Here is a 14,241-nt window from a genome sequence, read left to right as displayed (position 1 = left end):
CGAACGTATTCTTTCCATTTGACGTCGTCTAAACGATTTTGTTTTCTCTGAGTCATTCGCCGCAATTAAGGTCCGTCCTCCAGGCGTGAATGGAAACGGCCGGCTCAATTAAAGAAGAGGCCTTGCAAATGAAAACATCCAATTTCCCCCAGCATCTTTTGCATGCTGTTGTTGCAATACGCCTTAATGCGCTCATTATGCATGCCGGCGCTAATTGGCATCAATAAGGTCTCGTCGCACTCAATTAGTCGCCGTCTAGTTGTCGGTTTTACAGTATCACGGAAAACAACTTTTGTTACATAAGGAGGTACGTACATAAGGATGAAAAGTTTTTGATTTGGCGTTTGGTAGATTATTTACCGAAAGGGGTGATACGAAAATCGTAATGGCTGCAAACAGTTTTATTGAAGTTCAACAAAAAATAACCCGGACCCTAAAAAGGGACGAGCATAACATTAGGTCATAATCTACTGATCACTAATCGACGATATTCTAGTGCTATATGATATAGCGATAAGATCGTCTTTAAAACCAACCAGAGAGCTTTAATTGATGTGAGAGACTGTTTACCGTGCCGCTGTTTTGATTTGCAACTGGGTTCAAATGGTCTCAGCAGTTTGAACCTTCACTTCACCAAAAACACAGATTTAGTTCTAGACATGGGAACATTGATATTGATATCAACTGCCAAATTCAATTCCATTCAAACACACAATTTGTCTTGCCGAACAAGGTATGGCTGCCGCTGCACATACATGACAGGCAAAACTGATGAGGGGATTTTGTCCACCCTTTCTTGACCCTAAATTGAGGAAATTTATCTGTTGCGGTGATCCAAAAGATCAGTCAACTCACCGAGATGTAATATGGAATGAAATCTAAAATCTATATAATACATATTTATGTATGTATATATATATATATATATATATATATATATATATATATATATATATATATATATATATATATATATATATATTTACATATATTCACATACAAATAACATACTGACTGTACGTGGCCAAATGTCAAGATGATAATAGGCTAATTGGATTAAGGCGTGAAGGTTTCTTGACAAAGTGTTTTGTTTTGATGTTTTTACCATGGTTAAATGTGGGAGTTTGCCATTTTCAAACCGCTCGCGAGATATGAATCTCGCCTCACATCTATTCATCACGACATGTGATTGTGAGAGTGTCTAGTTCCGTGTAAATGGTTACAGAGATTTGTTTTTCAGAATGTACTGTGAATTAAAGATGGGAAAAGAGGTGATAAATGCACCTGTTTGGTTTGATTTCCCCTTAAAGTCTTTTGTTTGTAGCTACTTTTAAAGGTTCAACGTTTAATTATGTGAAGCACATTGAGTTGCCTCGTGGATGACATGCAAAATGTCAATAAAGATGTTTTGCCTTGCCTTATGCCTAGTTTTAGTAAACGAGTTGTTGTTGTTGTTATCCTTTCGGCTTTTCCCCTCAGGGGTCGCCACAGCGAATCAAGCGCACGCTCGATTCGCATCATTGATTTGGCAATTGGGTATTTATTTTTTTTTTTTCTGTAGGTGGATATTGAAAAATAGCCAAGCTCCTGAAGCCCAAGCTAGCATGCTAGCCCGAGGCTACGAGGCAAGCCAGCGAGTACAGGCCAGGGCAAATAGTTGGCATCTCACCCTGGTTCTTTAAAAATAAAATAAAATAAAAAGCAAACTCCCCCTTTGCCACCTATTTACACTTTTTACAATGGAAAATGCTCCCCCCAAAAATGTCAACATTGACTGTACTGTTCCTAAAGATATTTCCATTATGGAAACATTTTGTTGTAGAATAGCAATAATTTATTTCGTGGTACAACACATTTCAAAATGTTCGTAATAAATCATTCATGTTCAACAAGTAGATGACTCATCTGACTACATTAATTAAAAAAAATAAAAAATCCTCTTCTGACCAGCGTTTCGTGACGCATCGCCTTCCAATCGTGTCAAGACCATTCGTCATATTCTCCTAATTGATCCTGCTAGCGAATAGTCCCCGACACTTATGTAGATGAATAAGGAGGCCAAAAATCCACAAGGGAAACTAAGTTATTAGCAAAAAGCAAACAGACAGGACAACTGTTTGTTCACGCAGCACTGACGCCGGTTTCACAATGTGCATTTCTTCCAAACGGAAAGTGTTCTCTCCTCTTTGTTCTTTGTTCCGCTGACATTGAGAGTGAAAGTTCCCCTTGTTTGTGCCCTTTTCATCTTCTGGGCAATATGGTTCAACTTTTCAACCAAAGTCGTTGCCATAGTTGGCCCTGAGCATTCGTGTTCTCAAAACAGCCTCCAATTTGATGGTATCGTTTGGCCCTTGAGACTTGTTCTGTCTTTGCGGTTTTGCCGCCAGATGTTCATTTGAGCCCACATATCAGGCTGATTGAACATGGAGATTTTAGGCACTGGAAGTGGATTGACAGGCTTGCTTTGTTCTAAAATAGCACCGTCAGGACGATCGCAAGATAATGTTACTGCAACATGATCGTCACAGTACATTTAAGGGTTTGGAATTGACATATGCAAAGGCACAAGTCAATCTGTTGTTGTGGATAGCTACTGGCGGGTTATTCCCCGGACTAGTCGCCAGTCAATCGCAGGACATATCGCCAAATAATAAACATTTACACTATATGGACAATTTAGAGCAGGGGTGCCCTGAAGCATGGCCTACTGTCCATGTTTTAGCGGTCTGCGACAAATACATTGGTACGTTGATGGCTACTTAAGGACGTCTTTTTTTGTTTTGTTTTGCAAAAACCACTAGGAACATTGATCACCCCTTTTTGCAACTTTACACTGTCATTTTCCCACTTCCCATGTCACTCAAAAGGCCAGTCGTTTTAAAGCCACACATTCAAAGGTCACTGATGCTACAGTGTAGAATGTGAACAAAAATAAAACCTGCACCTTACATGCATATTTTGTATCGGTGTTAAGCTTTAAAATGTACAATAATAGAATAAATATATGGTCGCTACTTACCAGATTTTTGTCTTTTGGTTGCACATGATTTAAGTGGTAAAGTGACATCATTTTCTCTAAAATATTCAAATGATATATCCTAGTTTAACACATTTTAATCATGTTTAGCCAATGTTCATGTTCAAATGAAGTAATTTCAAAGGATCAAAAGGACTTTTTAGTGTACCGTAGTTCATTTTCTGAAGCGAAAATGTTCGCTCGACTTTCTACTGCGTCTGAAGGTCCGATTTGTGTGTATATTACCTTAATGACCCGCAAATAAACAAAAACCTTGGTTACTGGCATTCTATTCCAGATGTATATAATCTATTATTGTCATTATTATTATTATTATTATTATTATTATTATTATTATTATTATTATTATTATTATTATTATTATTATTATTACGCTTGGGTATTTTTATTCAGGCACGGGGTTGTCCACCACATCATACGACGACACAGGACCCGCTGTACGTCAACGGCAAAATGGCGGCATCAAGTAGCAAATCTGTTCTGTTTGTCTGTCTGGGTAAGCTGCGCACTTTTCATGTAAACGAGCACCAAAGTTCGAGAAAACATACGTTTATCAGTATTTGATGAAATCGTGTTGACGCTTCTTGCTTCCGTGTGTTTGTACATTTACGTCATTGTCGTAAACGGAATGAATCATTACTGACAAGTCAACTTTAAATATGAGTTTAAACTCATGTTTAATCGTCCAGTAAGCGTCAGTGAAGGTGAAAATTCAGTGAGCATCTGCCATTTGTTTCTCGTCCAAACGCCTAGTCAACCAACGTTTACAAGGTCAGTCAGGAGCCGAAGGCTGTGCAGAAACACCGTCGTAAGAGGTCTGAAAGTTCAACGTCCATGTCGCTGGTGTGAACCCTTCAGGCCTCGTCCGTCAACAAACACAGTGAGGCTCAACTTCTGGCTAATGGACAAACTGAACTCAGTTGATGGTATCACACGGAAGGAGGTTAAAACCGTTAGTGTTGGACCAGTTTGCGCATTTGTTCCCTAAAAAGAATACAAACTACTGATGTTATACGTGGAGACGAGATCATTGTTTCACTGTGCATATTTTTTGTGACCTTGTTTGGTAGTGCGCTGAGATTTTTGTAATGTAAAACCTGTGCCTTGACTAAAGATTGGGAAACACTGGGCTTAGTTTGTGTTTGTCTGTCTCTTCCTGTTACAAAATATCGGGTTTAGTTGTCAGATGGTGTTCAAGAATGTTTAGCGTTGTATCATGAGAATTATAAACCATTTTTTCTCAAGCCCTGAATTGACTAATGTTTTCTTTTACAGGGAACATCTGCAGGTCCCCCATTGCGGAGGCCGTCTTCAGGAAGATGGCAACCGATGCAGGTGTCGTTGACAAGGTACCGCCGTGCAGATAGAATGGCGCTGACTTACGGCATATATTGAATTCAGCTCAATTCATGATGATGTCGTCTCTATGTCTTGCATCAAGTTTCAACTAGGCAAAATGAAGTTGTAGATAGCTTAAAATTGAGTTACAAATATATACAATTCCATTGCAGATCTATTGGCGGCTGAATAGCAGATCTCTGTAATTCTAAATCCCATACAGAAAAGTACCATCATTTGACCTAGGTGAAGTGATGCTGAACATTTTTGTAATTCAGTTTTGAACAGGCAAAACCAGAGTAGATGACTAGCCACAGTTATGTTACAGATATCTTTTACTATAATTACAACTACTCACAAATACATTGTTCCTATCAGCGATCTAAATTCCAGACTGTCAAATTGAACTTTTAAATATCAAGAAGGTAATAGCTAGCAAGGGGGGAAGAGAGCATTTAATGCGGCCAGCCATCCAAGGCTAAAAAAGCAGATAAAACCTCAGGAGAACTGTCATTAAAAAAAAAAAAAACCTAACACATTGACCCACAAAAATCTTCATGATAAAAGTGAGTCCTCGATTGACCTCGATTTCAAAAAGCTCAACGCAACAACTCACGTCTTGTTCCGCGTGCTCTCTTCCCGCCCAGTGGAGGATAGACAGTGCCGCCACGTCCACCTACGAGATAGGAAACCCGCCGGACCATCGCGGCCTAGCCTGCATGGAGAGGCACGACGTGCCCATGAGACACGTGGCCCGGCAGGTACGACCATCACCCGCCTTTGCTCTGTCTTGTTGCAGTGGCTCATAGACAGCGGCGCCACGTCCGACTGGAATGTAGGCTGCCCGCCAGACGCCCGCGGGCTGGCCTGCCTAAAGGCCCGGGGCATTGAGACCGCTCATAGGGCCCGACAGGTACCCGGCACGTGACAAGACTTCCGCACACTACATGAGCGGCATCTCTCTCTCTCCATTTACGAGTATATGCATTCATTGTCCGCACTGAACAGCTTTCATGCGTTCATTTTGGTGGTTGAAAAACTCCACGTATGAACATTTTAGCCGCAAAGACATGATTGATATGCACTAGTTCATTTTCAAACACTTTTTAAAAATAAAAGCACATTGAAATGTTGACACAGCTTTGTGACGGTGAACTGGAGCTCGCATGATCCTCGCAAACGCGTTTTTTGTTGTGAACCATCACATGGTATAACCTGGCCTTTTGATTGGCCGCAAAGCCTGCGACGTCATCCGCTCGCAAATTCGACGACAGTTTCAGCCGCAGCCAAATTAGCTGCGGACGGACGACGACTGATTAAAAAAAAAAAAAAAAAACATTGCACAACTGTGACTGAATGGTTGCTGGCTTTGTGGCTGGCAGGCAGAACCATTCATTGCTTGTCCACTAGATGGCAGAAGGTCCAATTAATCTCGACCTGTTTCCCTTGATGGACACGAACAGAATAACTTCTGTGTGTCATTAAACAGGCTCAGGTGTCACTTGTAATTAAATTTGTGAGTAAATTGAGACGAGCGCATCGTTACTTCACTATATAAACATTTTTTTACTTTTTTTTTTGGTGTGCGGGGAAATGTTTCTAATGTAGATGTTTGCCTTGCTCAGTTTAATTGCGGTGCACAACTCGGGTGTAAGGCTGTCACCGCTGATTATTTATAAAAACCAATTACTCGATTGTTTATGTCATCGATGAATTGAGTAATCAGATGCAACTGAGAGCTTGGGTACTTCTTGGGTTCTGATTGATGCGAAGGGCTACAGGTTTCATATCATACTGTCAAAACGACACCTTGAGGAGATCAAGAAGCTGCCGAGAACCGTATTGACACCGTGACACATTTCCAAGTTTGAGAGCAAAAAAATGTGCCACTTGATCGGTGCGGTGTCAATCGGGCCTGAGCAGTTATTTAGCTTCTGAAGGCCAAGGCGTTGGCCCACAAGACACTGCGCACAAACGCCGCCTGAAAAGCAGGAGAATTGCGGGTGGGGGTTTCCCGGCAGCCGCCAAATGCCGACCGTCGCCGGGATTGTTTGATTCCACTCTTGAAATCGGTCACACCCCAACAGGTCATGACAGCGTGGGCCGAAGCATGAGACATCTCCCCGTTCTCAAGTTGTCAAAAGATGGCTCTTGGAAGCCACAGAGCAGCTCAGGCGTCAGGCCGGCCTCGCTTTCCCAGCGGCCGCGGGCGATGAATCACATGGCAGCGAGCGAGCGAGCGAGAGAGAGAGAGAGAGAGAGGACGCGCTCATAAATTTAGCATCGCCATCACTCCTCCTCAGCGTGTTTCCAATCATCAAAGAAGCTTCAAAATGTTTGTCCATTTAGGGCATTTTCCCAACTTGTGCTCCTGCCTCCCTCGTGCTCCCCCCCCCCCCCCCCCCAGGCTTTCTCCTGGTTCTTCCTTCTCGCCCGTTTGTCCCTCCGCAAAGCTGACCCGCTTTAATCTCCTCAAAGCGGGAACGGCGAGCCTGTGTCCCCATCCGCGCAATCAGCTTTGACACTCGCATTTCCCTGGCCCCTCCCTCGTCATCCCTTCATTAGCCCGCATGGCCTCCCGTTTGCACCCACTTCTTTTTTCCACATCCGGCGCACGCACGTTCGCTTTTCTTTCCTATTCGTGGCGTGGCAAGTAGACAAGCACGAGTCCAATGTGCTTTAAGGCGGGGATAGACCGATCATTAAAAGGCTTCGGCCTTTTTGGAAAATCTGATGGCCCGATAGTAAATCCATTCAAAACTATGTTGAAATCAAAACAAAGATCAGCGAAATGTTAACATTTCTGTCATTTTGAAATCTGGAGGACTTCATTGACTGTCGAAAAGTATTTGGTGCTATTGTTTGAATTTTCCGTTAACTTGTTAAGACATGTTGATGACCGTATGTGCTTCCTGAACGTTTTGTTCAAATTTTATAACAAAGATGTATACTGTCTGTATATTGTATATTATACCCTATGTATAATCATAGTAAGAATAACAATACTGATAAATAAACCTAAGCTTCAAGACGCTTCAACGATGTTAGGCGTTTTATTTATTTATTTTTAATTTTGACGCCAATGTTTTCCTTTCGCTAAAAGTGAATATCGGCTCCAGATATCGGTTATCCTTGACTACGGAAACAAACATATCAGTCTGGCTCTACTTTTGGGAAATTGACGTTTCAAGGCAATTCACGTTTGAGGAATGAGCACAACTTTGGCGCCAAGACATTCGCCGTCCCACAATTTTAACCTGTCAGAGTTTGTTTTTTGGATGGATAACAGATGCGCCATTACAACCAAAACCCTCCTTTCTTTTTTTTTTTTTTTTTTTTTTTTACATGAATAGGTGCAAATGGTATTTGTTGTTCTCAAGGCGTGACTGATGTATGCACCCCGCTCCCAAGCTTCTTTTGTCTTGAGCCAGAACGATAATGAGAGCTCGACACTGACGAATGATTGCATTATTGTGTAATATTGACACAATGAGGCGTTCTTGTGATCTTATTACAGGTTTGAGGATTGCAGCACATGCTTGCATTCTTGCTTGGTCTTGCGTCTCTCCTTTATGCTTTGGTTGCCCATGGCTCTTCAAACATCGCCGGTGCCGCTGTCTTTCCGTGTCTGCCGCTTCCATGAAGTCCAATAAAAAAAAAAAAAAAAAGTGTCAAGCAGCTGCTAGTCTCTCCTCTAACGAGCCCTTTCCAGAATTGTCTGCTCCTTCCGACGCTCGGCGTTCTCCTCGGGGAGGAGAATCCTGCGGTTCTTGCTGTTTTTGACAAGCAACTGGGCATCTGCCATTAATCAACCCAGCGAAAGACACATTCATAGGCATAATAAACGGCTATTGGGTTGTGACGCGACAAGGGGCCAATCAAAGCCACGACATCTGGGTACTCCCACAAAAAAAAAAAAGATGTTACGCTAATTAAAGAAACATGAAGTAGGGCCCGTCAATGATGAAAAAAATATGAATCATGATTATTTTTGGTAATAATTGAAATTGTGCTTATTCAAAGTATCATTTGTTTTTGGAACAAAACAAGAAAATGTTTATGAAGACAAATCAATTTCTTTGACACATTATTATGATGATGTAAGTTCCTTTTGGCACCAAACAAAATGGATCAAATTAGTTGTAAAATAAAAAGGTACAAATTCGAGTCGGATTTCCTTGTGTAAAAAAAAAAAAAGGCTATAAATGCATATGAATAATCTTTTATTATTATGCAAATTTTGTATTCGTGGAGTGCAATAATCATAATTGTAATTGAATTTTTTTTTTATTTATTTTTGTCCATTGGTGCTAAATTGATCAAAGGAAATCTGAATAATTGCCACTGGATGGCAGCCAAACACCACTTTGCTAATAGACACGGCTACGGATGTATAAATGAAGCTCCTCTAGCTCTAGATCGAGTTTTACAATAATACTCAACTTGACGGCATTTGTAATTGCATGCGTCTGTGGCTAAAAAGCAACGCATGGAGAGCCTCGACGAAATGCAGGGGTGTGCACAGCGAATGGGGCAATGAATCATCGCCATTCTTCCTTGACGATTGCGCCATGTCTATGTGGTCAGAAATAATGCGATGCAGTTGCAGTATATCGTTTGTGGAGCCTCAAAACCCAAAACAGTTTTCCTCTCGCAGCGTGTCGGCAGATGTGCACCGCTCGAATACGTGACGTGCGACCGAGCGGCATCGACTCTATAGTTAAAAAAAAAAAAAAAAAATTCCCCCGATGCTCCACTTCAGCGGCGTTGGGGCCGCATCGCTCGGTGCGCGGCGGGCCTTGGGCAAACAAAAACTACAAAGCACCCCATGTGATTTTTACATTTAAAAAAAATTTCTCCCGTATGAAAACTTTGGAGGCCAAATTGCGTACCATCCCACAAAGTCTATAAATCAATGGGCTCTTTGTGTCCAGTGAGGCATATAATGCCATCAGTTGATATACGTCGGGGAAATTTAGCCGGCAGATAACGAATAATTAATTCATAAATAGCATATGTTATGTCAGCAGACAACAAAAAGCCATTGCCGAGAGGTCATTGCTGATTTTCTCCAAGTCAGCCAAGTGGTATTCGCGTAAGCTAGCAGCTTGGCTAATGATTTTCGCGCCCTTGACTGGAAATGTGTCCGAAAATTTGTCAACACAAATGAAGCAAGCACCTTTTTTTAATATTGTTAAAACTACTTTTGCACTTTTGTTAATATTTGATCTGGTCATCTCAAAATAGACATTTTCCAAGCAAACCAAATAATTTTTTTTTTTCTCCTCGGTGGACTGATGCCAGTGCATTGAGTGGAACCGCTTGGTGTAATCCTTTGTTCAATTGGGATTTTTTTTTTTTTTTTTTTTTTTTTTTTTTTTTTTTTTAACCGCATGTGGTGTCAACATTTCCACATGGACTCACTTTCTATTGCGTTTGTCTCGCACTTCCAGGTGACCAAGGAGGACTTTCTGAACTTTGAATATATTCTCTGCATGGACCAGAGCAATTTAAGGTACGCAATCGAGTGGTAGTTTCTTTTCTTTTCTTTTTCCCCCTTTGACTGCGGACTGTTTCGAATGCCTTGTCGAAAAATGCCGTCAGCATGTGTTTATTGTTATTGATGGCCAACGTGGATCAACAAGAGCAGAGCAGAGAAGAGAAAAAACAAGGGGTCGAACTAGGCCGTCCCGAAAACTGACTCCAAACTTGTGTGCTGCATATTCCCAGCAAGAGTAAGCTATAAGTAACGCGTAGGTCAATGCCTTCTTTTAATGAGCAATATCCTTCCTTAATCTCTTTCAAAAGGTCAGGGTGAAGGGTAATTTTTTTTTTTTTTTTCCTACTTTGAACGCTCAGGGATCATTTTTGAGATCACATGCCCACGGCGGATCTGATCTGTAAGGAGCTTAGCGAGTTCTTTGGATGCCATGTCTGTGCTCCTTGGGCACTTTTTTCACTTTCCCCCGCTTTCTTTCCCACATAATTTTCTCTAGAAAATGTTGTTAATCTGACCAGAATGAGAAGTGGAGAGCTGATCAGGCCGGGTTTTCTCCCGTTGGGTGTTTTCCCTCGCCCCGCAAAGTGCAAACACACTGCAATCGGACATGTTTGACGACTTGGTGTCGGCGGTGCGCCTTCTCCTACCGGCTGGTTACAGAAAAAAAACAACAACAACTTTTTTCCTCTTATCCTTTCAGTGACTTGAATCGCCAGGCCAACTCGGTGAAGAATTACCGGGCCAAAATCGAACTGCTCGGTGCATATGACCCGCAGAAGCAGCTGATCATCAAAGATCCCTATTATGTAAGTAATCCATGCCATGATTTGTCTTTTTCTCAACACGGCGGCAAACGGGTTTGGAGTTATCGCACGTGTCCGACGGCATGGAAATTGCAGTGGATGTAAAACGGGGACGACAAAACTCTCCAAAAGCGTCTTTTTGGCTTTGAGTCTTTGAGGCAGTTCCTCCCTCGCGGCCTGGGCGTCGTTTAGGAAGGCAGCACGGTCTTGGTTAGCACAGTTTGGAGGTCGGCGGTCTTGGAAGACTCAAAATTGTCAGTCGGCGTGAACGTGGGCGCCCACGGTCGTCTCTATGCGCCTTCGAAGAAGAAATGCCACGCATGCAGCACAACAACAATGGAGGACGTCAAGAAGATTCCCTGTTAATTGGGCAACTCTGTCTAACTCCAAACTGGCCCAAAAGGTGTTGCAGTGCATCCGTTTGGCTGGAGCGTCTTTCACGCAAAAAGAAGCCGGCATGTTAGACGGAAAGGACGTGTCATTGCCGCAACCGCAGCAGTCGCACCTGCTGTTGAGAAAATAGTTGGCACAACAGCACAGGTGTTATCCCGCCTCTGTTCCGGCAGATAGATGAATTTTGTCTCCCATTCTCAGCTGCAACATGGGGGGAAAAAGATGGCAAAATACCAAATTTAATTGGCAGTATATTCACCAAGAATGTTTGGCTTGTATTCCATGCAAAAAAAAAAAAAAGACAAAACACTTTGATTGGATCATCAATCAAATGTATGAAAAGTATTTTGACTTGTTTACATTTCATTTGATGTGCTAAGTGGCCGCTTGTTCAGAACTTCTTCTTGTTCTGTGCACGGAAAAGAATTTGACTGCTCACGAAAGCCACGGAGAGCAGCACACCTGCCGCAACTTTCTCAGGCGGACGGACGGTTTCCATTCCTGGCTGCTGCCGCGTCTGAATGTTTCCTCCTCGCTTTCTCGGGGTACGCCGTGTTGACATTGCCTCAATATGCGTGTGAGGGTCGTTCGGCCGGGGCGTCTCACCAAAACCCAACTGGGTAGACACAATTCTAATTCCAAACATGACAACTGAAGCAGAAAAAAAAAGTTTGTGAAACAAAACGAGCGGGTGAGTCACGTTTGCTTTTTTTTTTTGTGTGTGTGTGTGTGTGAGGTGTCTCTTATAGAAAATGTGGTCAACATACCGCCTCAATCCGTTGGTCTCGTCTGCTCCTCCACCTGGCTGACAATTTTCAGTTAAAAAGTACCCACCAATAAGCTTGTACGGGCCAAAATTGCAAGAGATTCCCCAAGCTGCCGTGTTTCAAAAGCCGACTTAAATGGCGCAAAACAATTATAAGTTAAGCCCAGACATTTTTTTGCCGTCCCAGGGGGCGGCCATTTTGTCACTTCTGTCGACTGAAAATGACATCACAGATGCTAAGGTAACGAGAGCAGCTTCAGAAAGCTGGTGCGCCGCGATTGGTCGTCCGCCTGAGCCCTGAGCCTCTGTGATGTCATTTTCAGTCGACAGAAGTGACAAAATGGCCGCCCCCTGAGATGGCTAAAACGGCGGAATTTGGCTGCTTAACTCATATATTTCATGTTAAATCATATTACCTTGTTTCAACTGCGCAGAACATACCCGTGGAAAAAAACATGTTTGTCCGCACTTCCCCTTTAAGTAATGAGTTGTTTCTTCCTGACTTTGATCACGTCGTCGCTACGAGACGCGCCATATGAAAACAGTAAGAATGGCGAGCTCTGATTTGATTCACGGAAGTCACCTTTGCCCAGTCGCCGTCAGGTAACGGCGCCGTCCACAGAGGGGGAGTGTGAGGTGACTTTGCCATTTTTCTGTGTCCTCAAGGTCAAGTTGAGGCGTGGAGCAACAGCGTTTGATATGAAAAAGAAATAAATAATGACCCGAAGATGAAAGTCCAAATGACTGGAAGATTAATGTCCAATCCAATGACCAAATGACTCCCATTTTCCAAGTTTATGTCTTGCAGTTAGTCAAGAGATATTTGTTTTTGTCCAGCGCTGGCAATAACAAATCTATTATTTGCACATAAGCGTATTAATCCATCACGGAAAGAATTGGTTCAGTTTCGCAGTGTTTTTGTGCAACTTTGGGATTGGACTTGTACTCCGAGGCAGGAATCTCGGCCTGATTGAGATCTCTCATCGCACTAATTACACCGTGAAAGAACTGAAAAGGGCAAAAAGGAAAATTAATTTTTCTTTTTTTTTTTTTTTTCCCCCCCCCGCCCCCCAACGCGTTGTGGAAACAAACTTTTTGTTGCCATTCGCAAATTTGCTGTCGGCATCTGGAATCGGTTTCCTGCGGGGAGCTTCAACGATATTTTTAAACGGCGTTGGATTGGCGCGTGTGAGCCGCATCATTAAAGTCGACCCTGATTTTGCAACAGCTTTATCTCTGCATATTCCCCGACATGAAAAATTGAAGCCGATTGTCATCCCCGGCCTGCGATATGACACTCCTCCTCACTCCCCGTTGTATTTGTCTCTGCTGCAGGGAAGCGACGAGGACTTTGAGAAGGTGTACGAGCAGTGCCGACGATGCTGCCGGGCATTTCTCGAGTCGAACGCGTAGCGTCGCCGACGCGGGCCGGTTGGCCGTCGCAAAGGCATCCTTTGGCCGCGCTGCGCACGCACGTCTTTGTCGTGAAAAGACGCCTCCGGAGCGCTCCCAAGTTGTCTGTCTTGCACTTGCCTCGACCACGTTGTTGACTTGAAGAAGAATGCCTGTGCTGAAATAAAAGCGTACAACTCATTCCGATCGTCTTGCTAGCTTTGTGAGTGTGGCAATAAATACGGCGTTGTCAAGACAATTACGCGTTTATAGTTGATGGTACTTATCGATGTTAAGGCCTAGATAGACCAGTCCGACTTTGGACAAGTGTCGGGCCGGCTGTCGGCACGACACGCTGGAAAAACACGGTACCTTTTGCGCATGCGTGAGATGTAATACCCCTCCATACCATCGGTGGCGGTAGTCACCATTTTCTCATGGTGAGAAACCGGAAAGCTATTGGCCAGATTCTAAAAACGTAAACGATGCATTCGGCTATATTCTTCGCTCTCGAAGTAAACCCTCACGTCGTTGACACGGCATTGTGAAATACTTCAGTTGTCAACCCTCGCTCGTCGGCGCTCACTGTTTATCCGCATTTGTCACTTTCCGCCGGTGCTCGGATTTGCTAGCTAACAGCCAATCAGAGTGACCAAATGTCACGGCTGACGCCGCCGATTCAACATGCGTAGACGCCAACCAGACGCCTCCTGACGGATTCCGACGCTACGATCGGACGGCGCAATCCGACGCCTCGCGGCCTCCGACGTCGGATTGGTGTATCTAGGCCTTTACGAAATAAGCGGGGAGGAAGGAAGTTGCAAACCTCTGGGAGACATGGAACAATCACGTCTAATCAGACTCTACTGGAAGGCTAATCGGCCTTGGAGACGCTGTTTTAATAACGGAACTTGTTCACAACATGCGGTAAGTCCCCACTGTGTCATTTATCTGCTGCTGTTTTGGTTAACGGCAAAGATCAAACTTGTTCAGCGCTTGAGTTTTAATGTCC

The 14,241-nt window shown here is 43.3% G+C and overlaps 1 protein-coding gene across 4 annotated transcripts; it reads left to right on the top strand.

Annotated features, from left to right (window-relative positions):
* Nucleotides 1-3,451: 3,451 nt before the first annotated feature.
* Nucleotides 3,452-13,430, top strand: acp1 (acid phosphatase 1). Of its 4 annotated transcripts, none has more exons than XM_086019886.1 (7): nucleotides 3,458-3,533; nucleotides 3,791-3,917; nucleotides 4,313-4,386; nucleotides 5,175-5,288; nucleotides 9,829-9,890; nucleotides 10,576-10,681; nucleotides 13,173-13,430. In XM_086019886.1, exons 3-7 carry the CDS (start codon nucleotides 4,357-4,359, stop codon nucleotides 13,248-13,250), a joined length of 390 nt encoding a protein of 129 aa, XP_085876012.1. In that variant the 5' UTR covers nucleotides 3,458-3,533; nucleotides 3,791-3,917; nucleotides 4,313-4,356; the 3' UTR covers nucleotides 13,251-13,430. The 4 variants fall into 4 exon arrangements, with proteins under 4 accessions (XP_085876010.1, XP_085876009.1, XP_085876012.1 ...); XM_086019885.1 differs by lacking the exon at nucleotides 5,175-5,288 and adding an exon at nucleotides 5,023-5,136; XM_086019884.1 differs by lacking the exon at nucleotides 3,791-3,917 and having other exon boundaries at nucleotides 3,452-3,533.
* Nucleotides 13,431-14,241: the final 811 nt, after the last annotated feature.

The sequence above is a fragment of the Filicampus tigris genome, chromosome 20, assembly GCF_054856515.1.
Source record: "Filicampus tigris isolate MCC_2025a chromosome 20, RoL_Ftig_1.0, whole genome shotgun sequence".
Taxonomy (NCBI): Eukaryota; Metazoa; Chordata; class Actinopteri; order Syngnathiformes; family Syngnathidae; genus Filicampus; species Filicampus tigris.
This window is presented reverse-complemented; position numbering and strand designations above follow the sequence as displayed.